The sequence below is a fragment of the Paramormyrops kingsleyae genome, chromosome 3, assembly GCF_048594095.1.
Source record: "Paramormyrops kingsleyae isolate MSU_618 chromosome 3, PKINGS_0.4, whole genome shotgun sequence".
Taxonomy (NCBI): Eukaryota; Metazoa; Chordata; class Actinopteri; order Osteoglossiformes; family Mormyridae; genus Paramormyrops; species Paramormyrops kingsleyae.
In genome coordinates, this window is record NC_132799.1 from 23,848,239 (window position 1) to 23,869,569 (window position 21,331).

The 21,331-nt window shown below is 48.6% G+C and overlaps 1 protein-coding gene across 12 annotated transcripts in view; it reads left to right on the forward strand.

Moving 5' to 3' along the window:
• Positions 1 to 21,331, forward strand: part of LOC111846135 (FERM domain-containing protein 4A-like) — a 72,475-nt gene that overhangs the window by 23,699 nt on the left and 27,445 nt on the right. For 6 of the 12 annotated variants that reach the window (XM_023816039.2, XM_023816027.2, XM_072709896.1 and 3 more), the window contains exons 1-2: positions 6,541 to 6,714; positions 18,655 to 18,720. In XM_023816039.2, the coding sequence (XP_023671807.2) occupies positions 6,556 to 6,714; positions 18,655 to 18,720 (225 nt within the window). In that variant the 5' untranslated portion in view covers positions 6,541 to 6,555. The other 6 variants (XM_072709898.1, XM_072709903.1, XM_072709899.1 and 3 more) reach the window with 4 other exon arrangements.

Consider the following 21,331-nt stretch of genomic DNA (forward strand, 5'->3'; position numbering starts at 1 on the left):
CAGGTCCCATTCTATCCCTGCTGGTATCAGGACGCCTGCATATAAACAACACCTCTGTAAACGCACCATGGCCGCCACACATTTCCTGCGCTCATTCCACGCATTATTTCTGCAGCTACGTGCGGAACTTACACATACGCGAGATGCAGTACCACTAAAAATCTTGTGGCTTTGCAAAACGGAATATTTCCAGAGGCAAGAGAAATAATATTACAAACAGTATTGTGTGCCTCTATGTACAGTGTCTAAAATTTAATGGCAGTTTAAGTTTCTTCTGCTTTGGAATTCTGTCTGAGCTAAGAAAGCAGTGTCATGAACAAAGTACAGTATACAGAGTGCACTCCTTGCAGTTTAAATCGCTCATAGATGAGTTTGTGAGAAATGTATTTATTCTGAACTCCTTTTTTGATTTATAAATTTTCTAATATAAGTGTTGCGCAGCTATAATGCTAAGTAGAAAGTACAAAGGACTACGCGATATCTCTATAATGCTAAGTAGAAAGTACAAAGGACTACGCGATATCTCTATAATGCTAAGTAGAAAGTACAAAAGACTACGTGATATCTCTATAATGATACGACATTTGTGCGTGGGGGCGTGTTTCTCCAGGGAGGGAGATCCTCAGAGTCATTGCGAAGGTTCGGGAGATGGCTTCCATGGGTGCAAAGAGGTTCGTTAAGTAATTAGCTAGGATAACTCAGCTTGAGTAACTGAGGATTAGGATACGCTGGCAGTGGTGGGGGCTTCCTCATTTTCACACCAGCTGGGGTCACATGTGCAGTGAAGCTGGTGGAGGTCAATCCCCGTTCTGGTCACTGAGTGCTAATTAGTTCTTGGATTGGTCTCACATTGTGCCATGCATCTTTACGGCAGGCCTCTGTGACAGTCATCTCTTTAACCTCAATGCTCCAATGAATGGATATAGACTCTCTCCTGATCGTCAGCTTCCTTTAATTAGTGTGTGATTTATAAACGATTTTCCTTTAATAGGCTGATTAAAAGTGGCTCTCTGTGGATCACAGCCGTCTGGCAGAGACGTCATGATGTGCTTCCCGGGACAGTCCCAGCGCTCCAGAGAAAACTCGCCGTGGGACAGCATGAACGCCATCCCTTCGGCTTCACATGCGCAGCAGTGTATTCTGGGAAATCTTAAAGGCTGAGTCGTCTTTGGGGACTCGCTGCTTTTGTTGAATAGCTACTCTAATTGTCAGACTGTTAATTCCAAAACAATTAAAGGAGGCGATTAGCACACTTCTAACGACCTATGAGATAATTAGAGACAGGAAGTGCAGCAGCTGTGAATGTGATCAGACACGGGCACATTTTGTCCTTCCCGCTAAGTACTGGGAAGGGGGAGAGGGGGGCGTTCCTTGCCAAAGCATGGGAAATGTTACCAGCATGTTCCACAGACATGTATGAACATTAAGGTCATCATGAAGGATGCTCCTCACTTTTAGGTCTTACACTCATAGTGCCAATCCTTCCTTCTCTAGTGTCTTTTTAGAGATTTTTAGAAAGTGTCTGTGTTTATATTACCATCACAGCACCCCCCCTCCCCACCTAAACACTAGATAAAACCAGTGAAGCCGTCTGGTCCACCACCGGCTTTTACTGTTATGCAAATACTGTGAAGGTTCAGGATTCCAGCTGCTTTGGAGTGTCGCTTTGTGGAAAGATCTGGACACAAGATGGATGACTTTGGGGGGGCGTGCAGGGATACCGGCAGGACTGTGGTGGTCGGAGCTATCCTAGCTGTAAAGGGGGCTTTGTCCAGCCTGCCCCTTTAATGAGGAGTGGTCCTATCTGTGATGGGGGCAAGGAGCTGGGTGAAAGCTCTCACTCCACTTTCTCATACATCTGTCAGGATTGTTGTCACAGGAATTCCATGAACCAGTTTGAAATGCAAACTTTATCTCAGTTTTTTAATGTAAAATACTTGTGAAACTAGGCCATAGCAGGCAACTCCCGGCCTGTCGGATTCATCACAGGTCTTTCATCGGTCCAAAGTGGCTATGTGGCTTCCTTCCAGCTTGCAGACACATCTGGAGGATGTTAGTCTTCACCTCTGGCTCTCAATGGCAGCAGTGTTCCAGCATCTTGTGTGGAGGAAGGGGAAACCTCTGTGTTTCCGCTCCTGCCTCAGACAGCTCCTCGCTCCTTAAATACGTTGACACATCATATCAAAGGAATGATACGCTTGGGCCATATCATTCTGACGCTCACCCTCTGAGCAAGGCATGATGGGTAGCTATTTTTTCCAGGGCCCTCCTTGCCTGTGAATGATGGACCATTTCCGTGGGTGAGATGTAAAGTTAATCTCAGTGCCAGATGGCTAAGTATCACGCCATCCTCGGAGGCGTGCCTCTCCCTCCTCTTCCCATGACCTCAGGGTCATGTGATCATACACTATAGCAGGCAGATTGGACCGTCGTCCTGGGTGGATCTTGGCTCTGGTCCCAAGCCTCGAGGCATGAGGCTGCCATTCTTGGAATGTGAGCCACGTCTTCCTGGGACGTAAGCCTAGCTATGCTGAGCTGGAGAGATATAGGGCTGCCCTAGAGTCCTACCCTGCTGGGGGGGGGGGGGGGCAAAGAGAGAGTGCCAAACATCATCTCCATCCCCCTACCCCTGCCACACATGATCATCTGAAGAGGAGCAAGGCAGGGAAAAGCTGCAGGTGATTCGCGGACCTTGCAGTCTAGAGGGTGCGAGAGCTCCATCTCATCTAGCTTAGCCATTCCTCCGTCCCTCTTTCCCCAAAGCCATCCCTCCATCCCTAAAGTGATCCCTCCATCTCCAAAGCCACCCCTCTTTCCCCAAAGCCATCCCTCCATCCCTAAAGTGATCCCTCCATCCTCAAAGCCACCCCTCTATCCTCATAGCCATCCCTCCATCCCTAAAGCGATCCCTCCATCCCTAAAGCCATCCCTGCATGCCTAAAGCAGTCTCTCCTTCCCAAAAGTGATCCCTCATCTCCAAAGCAATCCCTCCATCCCCAAAGTGATCCCTCCATCTTCAAAGGGATCCCTTCATCTCCACAGCGATCCCTCCAACTCCAAAGCAATCCTAACAGGACACGTTGATTCTTCTGTACAACAAGTGCATGGTGGGCGATTAAATGTCAGAATAAATGTCAGTTAGTGCATTTATACATCATCAGCACAGAAGCTTTGATGGAACTGCTGTATCTAACATAGATCCCATTTCTGTGCATGTGGGAGGGTAAGACTGCCCCCTTGCGGGAGGGTAAGACCTCCCCCTTGTGCTGGTGGGTTTGATGAACTATCACAAGGACTCCCCCTTGCATTGGCATCATTAAGCTACAGCCTGCATTGTGGAGCCCAGGTTGTCTGCTGTGCCCCTGCCCGCCTGATTGGAAGGCATATGTGAGAAGCACTGGGAATGTGTTTTCATTGGATAAAGTGTATCTGATGTATTGCTTTGATGATTTTTGCCGTAAATTCTCTTGGAATCTACATTATATCCATTGAATGATACACTGCCTTGGTGCTTTGAGTCTCCAACCTGTCTATTTTCCAGAGTCATATTTTACATTTCATTTGAGGAATCTGTAACACTCTCCTTGTCCCCATGGCGACAGACCTCTTCATTTTATTCCATCCACAGGTTCCCAGGTTTTTTCAGTGTTGCTTCATATGGTCAGAATCAGTCCTTTCAATAGTTTTCAATACCCATGTTCTGTTGACACTGATGGTGTCTCATTCTCCACTTTAAATATTCGGGGTATGGAGTGTGGAACAGTGGGAGAGCCCACGCTAATCCAGTAAGGGAAAGTACAACACCCCACCCCCCCTTGTAACGTAGCCCTTGTAAGGAGAGTGCGTTTGTCTGTAGGCCCTAAAGGTGTTGTCCAAATGGTGCCTCATCTCTTGGTTTAAAGACACATCTCACATTTCTGCTTGAGATCAGGCCCTCACAATGGTGCTTCCCCAGCAAGACTGATCATTTTTATTTAGTGCTGCCTCCTCCAGCCCATCATTCTGGGACAGACCATTCTCTGGGGATTCAGTTGTGAACTATTGAGGAAGCAGAAGGGTTTCCAAGCTCAAGGACTGCATGATGTTAGCATGGTTTGAGAGCCCAAGCCTGGACCTGATGTTGACAGTCAACCATGACATGAAAGCCCCTTGGCATGCGAAGTTAAATCACACAGCTCTTGGGATAATCGACTCCCCCCCCCCCCCCCCCCTGCTGAGCAGGGGCTTCAAACTGATGACCTTCCTCTCACAGATAAAGTCCATCTTCTCACTGCTGTCCTGCAGAGACCAGGCTCACAGTGCTGCTGCCTTTCAGCTGTTAGTACCAGCTTACCCCACCCGGAAGCTACACTCCCTGTTAGGTCCACCAGGAGAGGATTTGCTGAGAGGCAGGAGAAGGAGCCTTTGTGGGCATCACGGCTGGGGTACTGGGTTTGCTGCCCAGCCTCCTCACAGATGGAAAAGGCTGTGTGGAAACCCATCAGATATGCCTGCTGGAATCCTCAGCAAGCAGCCTCTTCACCTTCCTTGTGGGCATCGCCCACCATGCACTTGTTGTACAGAACAATCAACGTGCCCTGTTAGGATGCAGCAAGGTGCTGACTGCTTAGTGGAGTTAAACAGTCACAGTTGCTCGTGAAGTGCTGGCTAATTTGAAACCTGTGCCTTTTATTTAATTCCTCCATCCTGTTTCCCACTCTCTGCCAGCAGTGATTACAGTGGTTTTAACTTTCAATGGAGTCAGTGCCCCCCTACACAACGCCCCCCGTCCCTGGAATCATCACAAGCTCATATCAGTCCTGGGGGTGCTGGGGGGATTTACCTGATAGAGCTGTCCTCTCAGCTTGTTGGGATGGGGGTCCCGCCATTGGTCCAGTCTTTGAGGCCGGCATAATGGGATCCTCCTTCCCCCAAGCGTGTCGGGGGGCATTGTTGTGACAGCCTCTATGCCTGGCTCTATGTCAAGTCACCACAGGAGAGTTTAGCCCTCATGTGTATGAAGGACCTCAGGAGGAAGACCTGGGGTTCTACCAAAATGTGGATGCGATGAAGCTTTATTGGCCATCTGTAAAGGTACAGACGCATCGGAATGTGTTAGGTGTCACATATCCCATCATGCTCTCCTTTATAATGCAGTCACACTTATATAGAGGTGAGGGTGAAGCTTGGGGTCTGAGCACAGGGTCAGCTGTCCATCCAGCAGGCCAGGAGCATTTTATTTGCAGGGGGTGGGGAGTGGGGGTTAAGGGCCTTGCTCAAGGGTCCAAAAGAGATGTGGCTATTCTGCTGAACACAGGATGTAAACCAGCAACCTTCGGATCACACCCCCATTTGATTTTCCTGGTATCAACCGCCTTTGAGAAGATGGTGACCTTGCAGTGAACCCTGTGTTGGGGCTCACTGCATTCAGATTTTCTATAGTTAATGGGTAATGCATTTACAGTACAGCACAGGGTGCTACGTCAATAGCTGAACCAAAAGCTTCCACCCTACCTACAATGACCTGTTAGCGGGAATCAGCGTGAGATGCTTCCTGTCCGGAGGTCATCCTGTCTCCTGAGGGTGGGGGGTATCGTTGAGTCAGCTGGATCTGTGATGAGATGTGTAATTGCCGGGACAAGCGTTGGCCGATTCCCTGACTTAGAGCATGGAATGACACAGTGGAAAGGTTAAGTTCACAAAAAGGACATTTTTCAAATTCCAATGAGAGACTTTATTCAGGCAGCACCCAAGTCAGACTCTGCCAAGCAGTAATTAATGTGCCACTTTGCATGGTGGGTAATTACTGATTAAGATCTCTGACTTTGTTTTTATATTTTGCTTCTTGAATATACAGGAGTATCTCCAGCCTAATCAAGGCAAGGCAAAGCTGGTCTTCTTGTCTGAATGGATATTAATTGCCATTCAAGGTCGCTCCTTAAATAGAGCACACGGTATTGACATATCACCTGCAGTGCTAGTTGTGTATGTCTCTGCATGTTTGCATGTTCAGAGCTTTCTGGATTCATTGGAAGTGCTTTCCGAGGGTATCTGTGCACCAGCTCACAAACATTTGCAGAGCAACCACACAATGTCTTACCAGAAGGATCTAGAAGGTTGCCCCTGGTCCAGACAGCCCCCCCCAGCTCTTGCTTCCATGATGCGACAAAGTGATTAAGACGCAGTTCGGGTTTGAGGTTAAGGAACAAACAGAGTTTCGTGGGAACACAGTGATGGAGGGAAGGCCTTAAAAGCTCCTCTGCTGGACATCCCAGGAGACTGAGGGAGCTTGGAAGCTGTTTGGATGCAAAGTTAGAGGTCTCCCGGAGCATGGATGGGATTCAGCACAAGCCGGGCTTTTGGGCAGTAGGAGCTGCTACATCATGTGAGGAACCTCACAGGAACGGTACCTCGGCTCAGGAACAGCAAGCCAACCCAGAAGCAGTTAGTCTCTGTGGGAAAGTTTCCGTTGAAACATTCAAGGTCTTATCATACTGCCCTGCAGCCTGACGGGGGAGCCAGGAGACATTCAGGAGACGTGCTGCAGGCCTCAGCTTTTAGCAAGCTAGAGACATCATGGCCAGCGTGCTCTCTGCCTACGAGGATGTTCTCCTCCCTGGACGAGGCCTCTTGTGGAGCCTGGCCTCCATCGCCCTGAGACGCTGGCGGCTTGGGAACCACAGTGCCGTCCAGCTGTCTTTTGCACCTGCATGGTTCCCCAAGGCCGTGTACCAGGTACGAGGGAAGTGTCTGGAGTTCTAGAGCACAGAGAGAGAGAAAGAGAGAGAGAGAGAGAGAGAGAGAGCATTAAAAGTCTTTACAGTAATTAGTATGTCCTGTAGAAGCTATTTTGTGGTGCACCTTATGTGCTGTTTTTAGATGAGATTTAACCCGTTTTTACAGAGGCACCTTGTCGACCCACGTGAAAATCTCATTATTGGGTAACATTGTGTTTTTAATCCTTTGAAAAACAGAGAAATTAATGTGTTCTAAGTGGCTTCTTAAAGGGATCTGAAGCCAGGAGCTCTCTATGAGGAGCTAGCCTTACCCTGACCCTTGTAGAGAGTCTTAAAGACTCCCTTCACAGAATGCTGTGAGGCTGTCACTTCTAATGACACATCTCAGGTTCCCAATCATTATGAGGTGAGTTCAGGGCATTCACACAGCGGTGATGCAGAGAGGGGACAATCTCTGGGAGCTACACAGCATATAACACAATGCGAACAGTCATAACGCCAGACCTAGTGCAAGAAGAAAAATGGGAAAACGTGTTTTATAGCTTGTGCTTGGTGCTGAGACACTCTTGCGTGTTCCTGCCTTAGCGTGAATATCTGCACATGCTCTGTGTATGTTCCTGCCTTAGCGTGACTGTCTGCTCATGCTCTGTGTATGTTCCTGCCTTAATGTGACTGTCTGCTCATGCTCTGTTCATGTTCCTTTTCTTGTGCGGGTCACACTTCCCCCTTCAGGCCAGAAAGGGGACAGCAAAGCCCAGGTAGTTATTCTCCCTGACATTATCTATAGAGTTCATGTGAGGTTACATGGTGTGTAGCTCAGTGGGTTAAGACTCTGCACTTGTGATTGGGAGGTCGCTGGTTCAAATCCCAGGGTTGATACAGTAATGTTACTGTACCAACCCTGTACTGTACTCTGCTTCCTCAAAAACAAGATAAAAGTGTCTGATGAATGAATGTGATGTACAAATGAGTTTGTTAAATGCAATACAGCTCCATGCACAATTACACATGTAGCTGCTAGACCATGAAGCTGGTGGAATCTTGTGTGGTAGACATCCATCGGCTTGTGGTGCCCTGGCTGTAGATGGTGATCCCAGGGCTTATTAAAAATGAATGCCAGTTTCCCCCATAAACCGGTTTGAATCCTCACAGCAGAGATGTTTGGATGTGTTTGCCCCTGTGTGCGATTCTCTCTCATGCACACATCCCTCTCATAACTGCCTCACTCTGCTTCTTCCCGGCGCTGTTCAACACGGCTGGCACTTCCTGTGAGCACTCCAGCATAAATGCTTCATAAAATCCCAGCCCGGTGTTCCGTTTTCCCAGGGATTCAGACGTAAGTGTCTCTGGAGGCCCTCTTCTATACTGTCACCCATTTGAGCTGCATTCAGACTGTCTGCCATTTTTATTCAGTCCAGCTTTGGTTTTAATAGCCAAGAAAAAATGGCAGTTTTATTTTTTCCATTTATCCATCGTCACTGTTGCCAGCTGAGACTGAGCTCAGTCGACAGGACACAGACCCAGAGCCTGACAGGAAAACTAAGCACCTGCTCTGTTTCCCAACCAGCGGACTGCAGAGACAGTGTGGAGGGGTGCTGGGTGTGTCTTAGGCCTGCTGTGGTTCCCACAAAGCTACACTTCCCATCGCTACATTCCCTGGCAGCCTTCTGGGGTCAGGAGTATGATGATTTTGTTTCGTGGTTCATTCATGGCCTCAGCCCACTGGCAATCCTGCAGAGGTATGCAGACTATCATTGTGGAGACAGACCTGAGCTTTGACCTGCGGATAAGCTCTAGGAAGTTCTGGTGAGTTTTGGAATGTTCCGGCTTTGGAACAGAGACCTCAGAAAGCGGGGCAGGAAACTTTGGTGCTGTTTCTTCTTATTGCTCAGGGTGTTTTTTTGTCTACTGCTTACTAACTTGGAGTCAAACCCGCACTTCACTCACAGATATTAAAAAAACAATAAAATATTTAATGAACAGAGTCAGCTAGCTGGCTGGTTACCAGAATATGCCGCTTCAGTATCTCCTAAGTGAGGAGCATGTTAATGCAGTATTTAGTGTAGTGGCTGTTTGCTGGGGACCGCATGCAAATGCATGGTTTGAGTGGAGTTTAATCACTGGCACTGTCGTCAGCATCAGCAGATAGGGAGCCAACCTGTGTCTGATGTGGGGCCCCATGAGGGTGCTGTGGCACTGCTGGGGGGGGCGGGGGGGGGCTCTTCCGTTGTTTAGCAAGGCTGGTAGCTGTGCATTTGCTGGGCCACCCGGCCAAATCTCTCTCCTCCTTTATCTCCTGGCATAAAAGTTTATGAAAAATATGTATTTGAAAAATATATTCTGCTTGGTGGCCCAGTGGGGGGCGCTGTAGCCTCACACCTCCAAGGCTGAGGGTTCAAACCCCACCTCCCCCATGTGTGTGTGGAGTTCGCATGTTTTCCCTGTATTAGGTGGATTTCCTCATTCAGTCAGGAGAATTGGCATCTCTAAACTGCCTATAGTATATCAGTGTGTGCGTAGTAGTGTGTGTCCAGCGATTCCATGATGTCACGTGGACCTGAGCTGTGTGTGTTATCCGTGATGGACCTGAGCTGTGCGCGTTATCCGTGATGGACCTGAGCTGTGCGCGTTATCCGTGATGGACCTGAGCTGTGCGCGTTATCCGTGATGGACCTGAGCTGTGCGCGTTATCCGTGATGGACCTGAGCTGTGCGCGTTATCCGTGATGGACCTGAGCTGTGCGCGTTATCCGTGATGGACCTGAGCTGTGCGCGTTATCCGTGATGGACCTGAGCTGTGCGCGTTATCCGTCATGGACCTGAGCTGTGCGTGTTATCCGTGATGGACCTGAGCTGTGCGTGTTATCCGTGATGGACCTGAGCTGTGTTTGTTATTCACAATGGCTTCTGGACCCGAGCTGTGTTTGTTGTTCACAATGCCATGTGGCCCCGAGTTGTGTTTGTTATTTATGACACCATTGGGACTTAAGGGGTGACAGCTTGATCAAGAGATCATACTCCTTACGGCCATTTACGGTCTCTCTGTGTACAATTTCTCGTCAACCCCTAATTATGCTTGATTGGTGTTTTTATAAGTTGCTGGTTATTTGCACAGCCTGACCTGGGGGCAACCCTGTAAACAGATGTGGGGTAGGCTGGTGTGGGGGGCAGTGGAGGGTGCACGGTTTCTCTGGCTCCTGGTGCCTCAGGTGGCTCTGTTGTCACTCCAGTGTGGATGGCTTCTTATAGTCGATCATCGTGACATTGTTTGTGCTTCTATTGCATCCATCATATAGGACTGATGATCGCATGGTGACAGCTGTGTTTACCTGACAGAATGTGATGTTTGGATGCTGAAGTACTGGTTTGAATATCTGCAGGAGCCTGGCCTTGTTTCCAGCATCCACATGACATTGCTGATCTCCAGAAGGCTGCTCCTGGCTTTGTGGTTTCTCTGAAGCTTTGGAGGGTTTACCTGAGGTATGAGGTTTACCTGTGTGTGTGTGTGTGTGTGTGTGTGTTTGTGTGTGTGCATGGGTGTATGTGCCATTCCTTATGCATGCATGGTGCCTGGCCATGTTTTGCCAGTCAAACCAACACCCTCCTGACCTAGTTTGCCTCCAGGTGGGAATGAATGCAAAACAGGCCAGTGAGTCTCAGCTCTCACCTCTCTGCTGGCATTGAGCCTCTCCCTGTGCACCGCACTGCTGACCTTCCAATCACACATCTGGCAGTACCAGCTCCTCCCCTGTCCTCACACCAGAGAGCCGTCAGAAGGAGAGACACAGGTGTAAGGGTTATTCCAGTGTGAATGTGCTGCCAGAGCACTGGCTCAGCTCTAGTGTGGGTCTGGTGTAATTGGGTCAGGATTTGGGTGGAACAAGGCTCAGGGTTTTCCAGTTCACTTTTCTGGACGTGAGCCCCATGTCACCATTCCTTGAGGCCAGCTGTCAGAGTAGTGATATTTGAACTGGAAAAGCTTTGTTTGCTGCTGTGTGCAGTTTACCAGGTTTGGCCCGTGTGCCTGTGATCAGATATGATCACATAGTGAGCAGCTATGTCACTACTGAGCCCAAGATCATGGCCCTTAACCCACGAGAAAAAGGCTGTGCAGTCCTGAATAAACGGCCAACCCTGCACTCAGACCCCAAGCTTCACTCTCATCCCGATATGTGTGTGTCTGCATTAAAAAGCAGAGCGTGATGGGATATGTCACCACAAACAAATTCCAGTGTATTTGTCCAAAAGACAAATAAAGCTTCAGGTTTATTTATAAATAAGGTTTTTCATGTCTGCTAATTGTGGAGGAGGCTGAGATCTTTGAACACTCGCTTCATGCTGTCTCCAGTGGGAGCTCAGCCCTGTAAGTGACCTGCCTGCGGCTTCGGCAGTGGGGTAGTTTTCTGTGCTCTGCCCTCTTCCTGTTACATTCTGGTTTGGTCTAAATATGGCCCCGTGTGAAGGGGAGTGGCTATGTTCACTTGCTCGCTCTGCCGTTATTTCAGGGAAAAGTCAGAATAATCCAGCAGCTCTGCTTGTTCGCTTGCTGTAAACAAAACAAACAAACAAACAAACAAACAAACACTGCTTTGTTTGCCTGGAGAATCCTGCCCTGGGTACAACTGCCTTCACATTGCATACAGTTATTTTTTATTTATATCTATTTATTTACTTAATGTTCTTTTTCAGGATGTTTTGTTTGTGTACTCTGAACTTTTAAAAGTTATTTGCATGTTTGCTTGTTTGCACTGTGTACTTTGTGTTTTTGCACTCTCTTGTTCCACACTGTATATTTGTCTGCACTTTTACCTAACTTGCTGCTGTGTACAAAAGAATTTCCCACTGGGATCAGAAAAGTTCATCTTATCTTATCGTCATGGTGATATGAACCAGCCTTCATTGGCCTGTGTTCGCCTCCTCTGAAGCACCTGAGCTCCTGGAAGTTTCTGTTGAAAGATGTGTTTCAGAGAAAGTAGAGCAGATGGTCTGAGTAGCACTGTGTCCCTGAATCACAGCGCACAGAGCCAGCAAGTACATCCTCAGGTCCTGCCCCACATTCCCCACAGAAACAAAACTGTCCCGGAAACAGCTTGGAAGCAACTTTCCATTCTGTTGAATCATTTTAGTCTTTGGCTTTAAGCACAGGCTCCTTTTTTAAAAGGCAAACTCATAAAAAGGCTTATTTTAGCTGGGCAGCTGAAAAATAGACACACCCAGGATATCTGTTGATCACTATCGTGTGGCAGCAAATTCCCTCTTTCAACGAATCTGCTGGCCGACGGCAGTTGGACCTTTAAGCTGTAAAAAAAAAAAAAAAAAAAAAAAAAAAACTGAGTGGAATCATTTTCAGCATGAGCACACAAGCAAGAGGTCTCAATACGGACATTACTGCTGCTTCATCCTGACACAGAGACCATCTTATCCTAGACAGACTGACGTGTTTTGGGATGTAGCCTCTTGTGAGGATCAGACTTAACAACATGCCACTCACATCTGTGACCCTGATTAGGTGCCTTTAGGTGGCTCAGGTAATAATAGAATAAATCCAGAAGTAAATAGTTCATTATGGAGCAACTGGCAAAAAATGGATGGATGAGTACATAGTATTAGGGTCACTGCAGGGTTCTTTCTGGCATAGAGCTTGATCTGGGCCGGGGGCCGTTAAACACAAGCTCTGCCGCTGGCACCCACCTCCCCATCCCCCCTTAAGCCTGCCATGCACCTTGGACTCCTCCAGGTTCTGAAGGAGGTGCAGAGCCGCTTAGCATCATCGCTAAGCATAAATTATCAATTTCTGAAGGGACGTCAGAATTAGTCACCAAATTTAACATCTAAACAGGCACGATTATGGCCTTCGGCTTTGATGTAAGTTTCCCAAAATGCATCAGCAAACTGGGGACTTGGTCCCAAGGAAGAAATGGGTCACGCCTTGTTATAAAAGCAACACCATGAGGCAGCCTGCTCTGGCAGCAGGAGTCCACACAGCACCTCCAAGTACAAAACATGAATGCATCTACTGCCCCGACACGCTCACCTGCGCCACCCAGAGGCCTGGCCCTCAGTGGGGGCTCCATTTACCACCACAAACACTAATTACTTTAAGTAGTGAGGTTCAAGGTTTTTTATCTGTCATTGTGCAAGTGGACTAAATTAAGTAAACATGTCCCTTATTTAGGAGATGCTGAAGCAGCATGTTCTGCTAACCAGTTAGCTAGCTATGGTCTTCTGACTCTACTCACAAGATATTTATTAAGTTTTTGGAACATCTGGGAAGGGGGGGTCAGAAACCACAATCTGGCCCCTGGGCACCAGATACAGCATAATGGAGGTACGCATCTGGTGTGTGGCCCCCCAGGGCAGCCTGAGGGCCTCTTCTCATAAAGAGACTGAGCAGCTCTCTGCTTGGCTGTCAGGCTATCCCTAAGTGCCTCGTCCTCCACACACTGGACCTAACAGCCAATGTAGAGGCAGGGCCCCAAATCCACGTCTCCCGTTAATGGAGGCCACTGCAAGTAGGTCGGGGGTCACGTCCTCTCCCAGCTTGTGTGAATTTACGCAGCCAGTGGTGTTTACATCATGTAGATGACCTTCAGCCCTGTGTCACTGGCCCCCAGGAACCTGCAGGGGGCGCCCCCAGCACCGTGAAACTCGATCTGAAAGCTCTGTAGGTCGCCCGAGTGCTGATGGATCGTGACTCGCCGCTCACACGGTCCACATCAGGACCTTTGATTGCTCAGTGTGTTACTGCTTCCCGTTAAGCACACATGTGCCCCCCCCCAGGCCCCTTCCCACAAGCCCCCCCCCTCTGCCGTTATCACACCCCTTTCTCCTTAAAGGCAGTCCCATGCAGCTGTTTTCAATACAGCCTCAGAAGCGGGTTGCTATTTCAAAGTGTCCTTCTGAGATTTATTTTCGGAGTGTTCCTCAAAAAGCCTGCTGGACTGGCAGGAATGTGGATGTTCCCGTCCAGGCTAACACACCCCGCTGCATTCTGGACTTCCTCACTTCAAAGTGAACCCCCCACACTTACAAGATTAGCCAAACAAGGGGGCCTTGTGACGGTGGCGGACACCCCTCCTGCCCAACCAACAGAAAACAATTAAAGCCACAGTCAAACCGGCACATGGATCTGTTTAAACGCCACTCAGGTTCAACTGCTTATAGGCAGAGTTTCCATGTCACTCAGGCTGGCGGATGCCTGTGATGTCACAGTGTGCCATTTTACTCATAAAGCAGTCAGCAAGGATTATTGTAGCCTGCGGTGTACATGTTTATAGATTTTGCTGCCTTTTCTCAAATATTAAATTTCCATGTAGCTTGATGATGTTTTGGAATATATCTCAGTGTTACCAAGTGACTGTATTCTCCTCTCTAAGTGTCTGTGTTATATCAGCCATTCAACAAAGAATTTTATTTTAAGCTTACCATGATATTCACAAAATAATTAAACATTGATGACGGGAAGGTGCGCTGCAACTGACATATCAAACATACCCTTTTGTCATGTATCTATGCATGTTTTTTTTTTAACTAAGACCGGAACCTCGGTGACGAACGTTGTTTGCCGTGCACTGAGGACCTGCTCCCAGGCCACCGGGCGGACCCGATGCGGCTCCCCTCCTGCTCTGTGTAGGGCCACTGGGTCTCTCCCCGCTTTCCTGCTCCCCTCCCTCCGACCCCAACCCAGTCTTTCTCCTCCCAGTCGGATTTTCGGGGGCGGCAAGCGGCGGATCCCATCCTCTGCGCAGCAGGGCGATGGAGAGCTGTGCGTGGCCGGTCGCTGCGTGAGAGAGGCGCTCGGTCCCCGCCGGTGGAGAGGGGGCGTCTCGGCATCGCGGCCAGCCTCCGGACGGGCGGGGGGTAGGTGTCTGCGGGGCGTGTGCCTTCGGCGGCGGCGCCGCAGTCGCTTCTTTCGGCATCGCATGTCGGAAGCGCCCGGAGGACTCCGAGGTAAGGAGGCTGCTACGCAGCGGGTCGGTCCGGTCTGGTTCACTCCAGTGCGGGACGGTATGCTGATGCATAAGCGCCTCATACAAATCGGAAGCAGATGACTCATTTTATCACAATTTGCAGGTCGGGAAACCGTAGATGAAGTTCTTGCCACTTTGATTCTTTTAATGCGTTACTCTTAATTTGCATGCGTGTCGCATTTCGTATAGAAGCGTGGCATTTTTGTAATAAATGCTTGGATTTCAGTGCCTTGAACCAAGTGTCACGGTGTACCTTCCTGTTTATAAATAAGATGCGGTTTCAATGCCGAGCAGATCATGCATGTAACGGGAAATCCAGCGCTGCTCTTTAATCCGATTTAACAACCCCGCTGGCCCAAGATAACGCCGAGTGGAAGCATATACTATATGCTTGTTAAATATGTTTAACATGTTAAATCTGGATTCTTTTTCTGTCTCTTTGCTTCACTTGTAGCTGGTCGGTCAGATTGTGCGGCAATCTGACGGAGCCTGTGCTTTAACCCTTTAAAGGTGTGACACTCCCGTCAAGCACCTTCGGGCAGCTTCATTTATTTGTGTAAATAATGTTTTACGTAGTAAACAAGTAATAAAACGTTTCCAAGCGCCTCTGTTCTCCGATATTAGTTTTCAAAGATGTTTTATAAGGCAGCTTCAGTGCTGCGCTTTCTCGGTAATTAGAAACTGGCTCCCTTTGTCAACAATGTGGGTGTCGCTGCTCTCTTGACTATGAAATGAGTGTCACTGCCCCGTCGGCTGCAAGCGCTGCAGGGGGTTGACTGCACCGCACGCTTACCCACCGCAGTGTGTTTGCACAGAGGTGATGAGATCACATTGCTTCGTTAGCGCTCTGTCCCAGACTGAGCCTGGGGGTGGGGGCTTGCGGCCCGAGGGACATCTCCCCGCGTAGTGTAAACATCACTGCGATGGCTGGCGCTACGGTTTGCTCGGCACCGCGTTTTTATAGGTGTTTTCGAAACATCCCCGATGCAGATGTTTGGAGATGTTGGGTGTTCACGTGCCAGAAGAATGTTTCGGCCATTTTCGATTTGTTTTTTCTCCAGATGTGGAGGAAACTTGATTCGTTCGTCATGTTCAGGCTCTTTGAAAAGGTCTGTCTGCTGCCTCTCGTTTGGAGTCATGTGACCACTTTCCATGTGGACTGAGTGATGGATACCTTCCTGCTGAGATCTGAAATCCACCCATGTACAATTTATGGCATACAGGGAGTTCCTCACCCCCCCCCCCATCGATGTCATGGAGATCCTGATGAAGCTGTACAAGAGAAAGAAAAAACAAGCACTATGTTTTGCACATGTATTGTTTGACAATTTTTGGTCTGTGGGGGCATGCTTGTTGGATCACCTGCTTCTCACTGACTTGCCAATGTGTGGCTGGTGTCTGGGTGAATTGCAACCACCGCTCTTACTGTACAATGGCTTCAGTGAGGAGATGAACTGGTTCACTGGCATCTCTTGCACAGTGGCTTCAACAAGGTGATCTGGTGCTTCACTGGCATCTCTCATTGTGGTTTCAGTGAGGAGATCTGGTGCTTCACTGGCATCTCTCTCAGTGTGGTTTCAGTGAGGAGATCTGGTGCTTCACTGGCATCTCTCTCAGTGTGGTGTCAGTGAGGAGATCTGGTGCTTCACTGGCATCTCTCAGTGTGGTGTCAGTGAGGAGATCTTGTGCTTCACTGGCATCTCTCTCAGTGTGGTTTCAGTGAGGAGATCTGGTGCTTCACTGGCATCTCTCTCACCATGACTTCTGCTTTCTGTGCAAATCAGGCCTGGGGAGGGACACTATGTGGGCTATATTTAGTGCTGAGGGGGACTCACATAGAGTTATATCCAGGCCTGGAGAGGGTCTTTGTGTGGTCTCTGTGGGTTATATCCAGTGCTGGGGAGGGACTGTATGGGTTATATCCGGTCCTGGGGAGGGACTTTGTGTGGGTTATTTCTAGTCTGGGGAAGGACTGTATGGGTTATATCCGATCCTGCGGAGGGTCTTTGTGTGGGTTATTTCTAGTCTGGGGAGGGATTCTGTGTACTGTAGATTACACCCTGACCTGGGGAGGGACTTGGTGTGGATTACACCCAGACCTGGGGAGGGACTCTGTGTTGGTTATATTGAGACCTGGGGAGGGACTCTGTGTATGTTATACCAAGGCCTGGGAAGGGGCTCTGTGTGGGTTATACCCAGGCCTGGGGAGGGACTCTGTGTGGGTTATATCCAGTCCTGGGGAGGGACTCTGTGTGGGTTATATTGAGACCTGGGGAGGGACTCTGTGTGGGTTATATTGAGACCTGGGGAGGGACTCTGTGTGGGTTATACCCAGGCCTGGGGAGGGACTCTGTGTGGGTTATACCCAGGCCTGGGGAGGGACTCTGTGTGGCTTATATCCAGTCCTGGGGAGGCACTCTGTGTGGGTTATATCCAGTCCTGGGGAGGGACTCTGTGTGGGTTATATCCAGTCCTGGGGAGGGACTCTGTGTGGGTTATATCCAGTCCTGGGGAGGGACCAGTGGCGTGCACAGACATTTTGGGGGGCAAGTGCTCCAGGGGGAAAAAAGGGCACTTTTTGCATATGTGGAAAACCTTTTCTTTTTATAATAAAAAAAACGCACAGGTTAAATGCAATTTGACTTTTATTTCAAAACATTCTCTAAAAATCAAAAATCACACCACAAAAAGATAAAATCTGTATCCAACTCTAAACTATATACATACATATTCACAACACAGTGCGTAAATGTCTGCGAGCATCGCTGAGTCAGTAACAACCAGTTAGGCTAAAGACTGCATCTTTAGACAGTTGGACGGTGTTCTAACTTTCTCACAGGAGACACCTACTAAAGACAGTCAAAGACATTAATTTCAATCTTACCAAAGTAGGACAGTAGTTGACGTTAGTTATGGAAAGGCTAATCCACAAAAACGGAGAAACGTCCATAATTCTATTATTCATAATCATGTCAAGGTTTTAGGTTTTTCTGCAGTTCCATCTCTAAAAAGTGTGATGTCTTCCCGTCACTGACTTCAGTTTGAAAACTTTGTATTTATTCACAGATTTCCGTGAGATCATCCTAAAATTTGTAACGAAAAATGGGCTCAAAAGAGCCCTCTGCCTAACGGCATGTAGCCTATAGCATAACGTGATATTTTCAATAGTGTATGCAAAAAGGTCGGAATTGATGGAGAGTGGGGTTGCCTAAATGGTTTAGGTTACATTTTAAATGTGTCGTTTTTTTGTTTATCCATATGGATGGATGGAGGGGGCAAGCTGGCAAAGTTTGTCATGTGCAGTTTCTGACAGGCTACTTCACAACAAAACAATTGCAGGTTGGTCTTAGAGGGCAAACAGAATAATTTCACTCGATTCATGGGTTACCTGACTGGTTGGGAAGGGAAAGAGCTGCCGTGTTGTCCGCCGTGGCACCCAGTCGCTATAGTTAGCCTACTATGCCTACTCCAAGTAGTCCTATGTCATGCCGCTGCTACACGCCTCACAACAAATGAACTGCAAGCGTGTTCACGTGACACGGTGACAGTGAAAAAGCGACAGGGTTCGGGTGTCTTTGAAGAAGGGGCACAAATCAAGCCATTATTTTCACACCTTTTTAAATCGCGCAGCTTTAAAAAAAAAAAATCACGTCTTTCAAAAGGGCACTTTTTTGGACTGAGGGCAAAAGGGCAAGTGCTTCAGCACCACCTCGTCTCTATCTGTGCACGCCAGTGGGAGGGACTCTGTGTGGCTTATATCCAGTCCTGGGGAGGGACTCTGTGTGGGTTATACCCAGGCCTGGGGAGGGACTCTGTGTGGGTTATATTTTCATGTTTGCCTCAGTTCTGTGTGACTCACTCTATCGGATGAATACTCTGGATCTGTCCTCGGTCCCGGGGGGACATTTCTATTTCCGTCACGTGTCCTCGACCCCCTGGTCCTAATCCCCACCATCTCCTCTCTTCCAGATGACGGAGGGCCGCCGTTGCCAGGTCCACCTCCTCGACGACAGAAAGCTGGAGCTCCTTGTGCAGGTACTTCACAGTTTTGGATGAGGGAGTTTCCTATTTGACCCCCCACTCTCAATGACCAGTAGTTCTGCCCTTCCTGGTTCATGTGGCGAGGCAAGCAATCTGCGGCTGTGCCAGCCTATTAGATTGGAGTTTGTGTGAATTAGGATTATATTACATTGTGGGGACCAAATGTCCCCCACAATGTGATAAAAACCTGTTATTTTGACATTTTGGGCACCCCTGAATGCAATATAAAAACTAAGAATGCCAAATGTCTCATATTTTGTTTGGTTACTTATGGATAGGGTTCGGGCTGGGCAGGGGTAAGGTCATCGTGTTGGGATTAGGGTTTTCCCCATAGAAATGAATGGAGAGTCCCCACAAAGATTTAATTATAAACATCACCACTGCACCCCCTGCCCTACTCATGTCACCTTGTAAGGTGGATCGTTAGCCCCCTGGGACAGCCCGCTGGCCCCGCCCTGACAGGAAACCGCTGATGCTCTTGGCTAGTGAGGAGCATGCGAATGTCATTAGCAGGCATGCAGATGTTATTAGCAGGGATATAAATAAAAATCTCCTCATTATAGGTTTTTTTGTGTTTAAAAAGAAACACAAGCGGAAAGATAGTTTCCCCCATCTGAAAAAAGGGCAATTGGGCCACAGCTTCCCATGATGCTCTGCATAAACGCTGCTGTTGAGAGGAGTGCGTTGGGCTCTGCTGCGTGGGCATCTGCTGTGCTGCTGTCAGATGTTTTTGACATGCAAAGTGGTCACAGTGGACTTGCATGCTGTCCTTTTTTTATTTTAAGAAGCAATACAAGTATGATGGATCTGGGTGATTATTCAGCTCACGGTTCAGACTTCCTACTGCAAGCCTTTCAGTTTTAAAGGGGCTTTGCATGAAGTTCAACGCGGCCGTTATGTTCACCGGTGCCGTGCCAAGTCTCTTCACACTGTTTTCGCAGACTTTAGCTGGCAGGACTGTGGCGCTGTCAGTTCTGATCTTCGGTGGGGGACACACTCCCTCAGTCCGCTGGAGATAGAATGCCGCCATGCTGAAGCCCCCAGGCCAGACTCTAGCCGGACTGTCCACTTTCTGCATAGACCTTGTGAACTAACAGAGACTTTTCTTCCTTATCTGAATGCAGCTACACAGTTTTTGGACCATCAAAACCAGTGAAATCTAGTTTAGCTTAGAAACATCTACGATGTTCCACTGCTTTCACTGCGTTCTTCCTTCCCTACCACAGTGCCACTTTGGTCTCATCTTCTGAGCACTGCATGTGACCCAGAGCCAAAGAGCATATACCTGTGATTTGAGCAATTCCCACGGCTCCTCCCCATATGTGACAAACTGGCACTGAATCTGAGTCAGTCCTGATGAGGAAACATCCTGAGAGCAGTGAGATGGACTCCTGCGGGACTCGCTGAAGTTCTCTCACCTTGGATGCACAGGCACCCTATAGATGCAGCATGACGCATCAGGCCACACCTGTGAGTGGTCACCCAGCAATGCAGCTTCTTGGATGCTCTCTTACCTGCCTTTGTGCATTTCAGCCAGGCTGACACTTCCAATCAGCACGAAGCATACAGCTGTGAGTCATGTGATCCACACAGCTGGGGACTGTGACTGTAACACACAGCGCTCTGCTTGCCGGCCTGAATGAGTGGGCCATCTGCTGCCTTTCTACGCTCAGTCAATAACAGCAGCGTGGATTAATGTGGGGTGTTTAAAATTAAACCTGCTCCATTTAATAACTCTCCAGGTGTTTGAATCCGCCACAAATAGCTTGCTGGTGCTGCTCTTGCTCTCTTTGATTTGAATGAATATTCTACTTTGCACAGTTTTTTTCTCTAATGAATGCTGGTATTTATGCATGCATATGTGCATGCTGGGAAGTATTTAGTGCTGACTCCTTCTGTCTGAAACAGTTTTATGAGCACTAGGTGGCAGTATGGAGCCTTAGGAATATGGGCAAGTCCCCCATGACTCAGCAGCTTCATATCATTGGTGCCTGGAGCTTTCTCTCACTTCACACCCAGAGCTTTGAACAGGTCGACCCAACCCTAGTCCAGTGCCTCCTGCAGGATCAATGTTGAACTGCAGTCAGGAAGGCTCTGTGGGGTTTCACGCAGTTCCAGTCTGTGACTTGTGAGTGTGTCGGTCTCGTGAACGTGGGGTTTTAGGCTCGAGATCTGCTCAGCACTCCGGTCCCATTGGCCCGCTCTTGTTTGCCTTATGACGATGACGTCATGGGTTCCTTTGCCGGGGGATCCTTATGATTGGCCGTGCTGGCCTTGCGTGGCAGAGGCCAGTGATCCCTCTGTGGGGTGAGCACCAGTGCAGCACCAGAGAGGCCCTACTCTCTCTGCTCAGAAAGGATGTCCTGTCTCTCCTGAAATAGTCTTAATAGTAAGGATGAAAATTTCTGAGTAATAACCTGGGGCACATTTTGCTGAAGCCTGTGCCTACAGGTTACAGGCTGTTTCTAACAGAGAGACAGCTGTTGCTCTTTGCTGCACTTTCTGGCATAGGCTGCACACTTTCACTGCAGGCACACTGCACTTTCACTAAAGGCACTGCACATTGTCACTGCAGGCACTTGTCATTCAAGCCCACAGCCAGCAT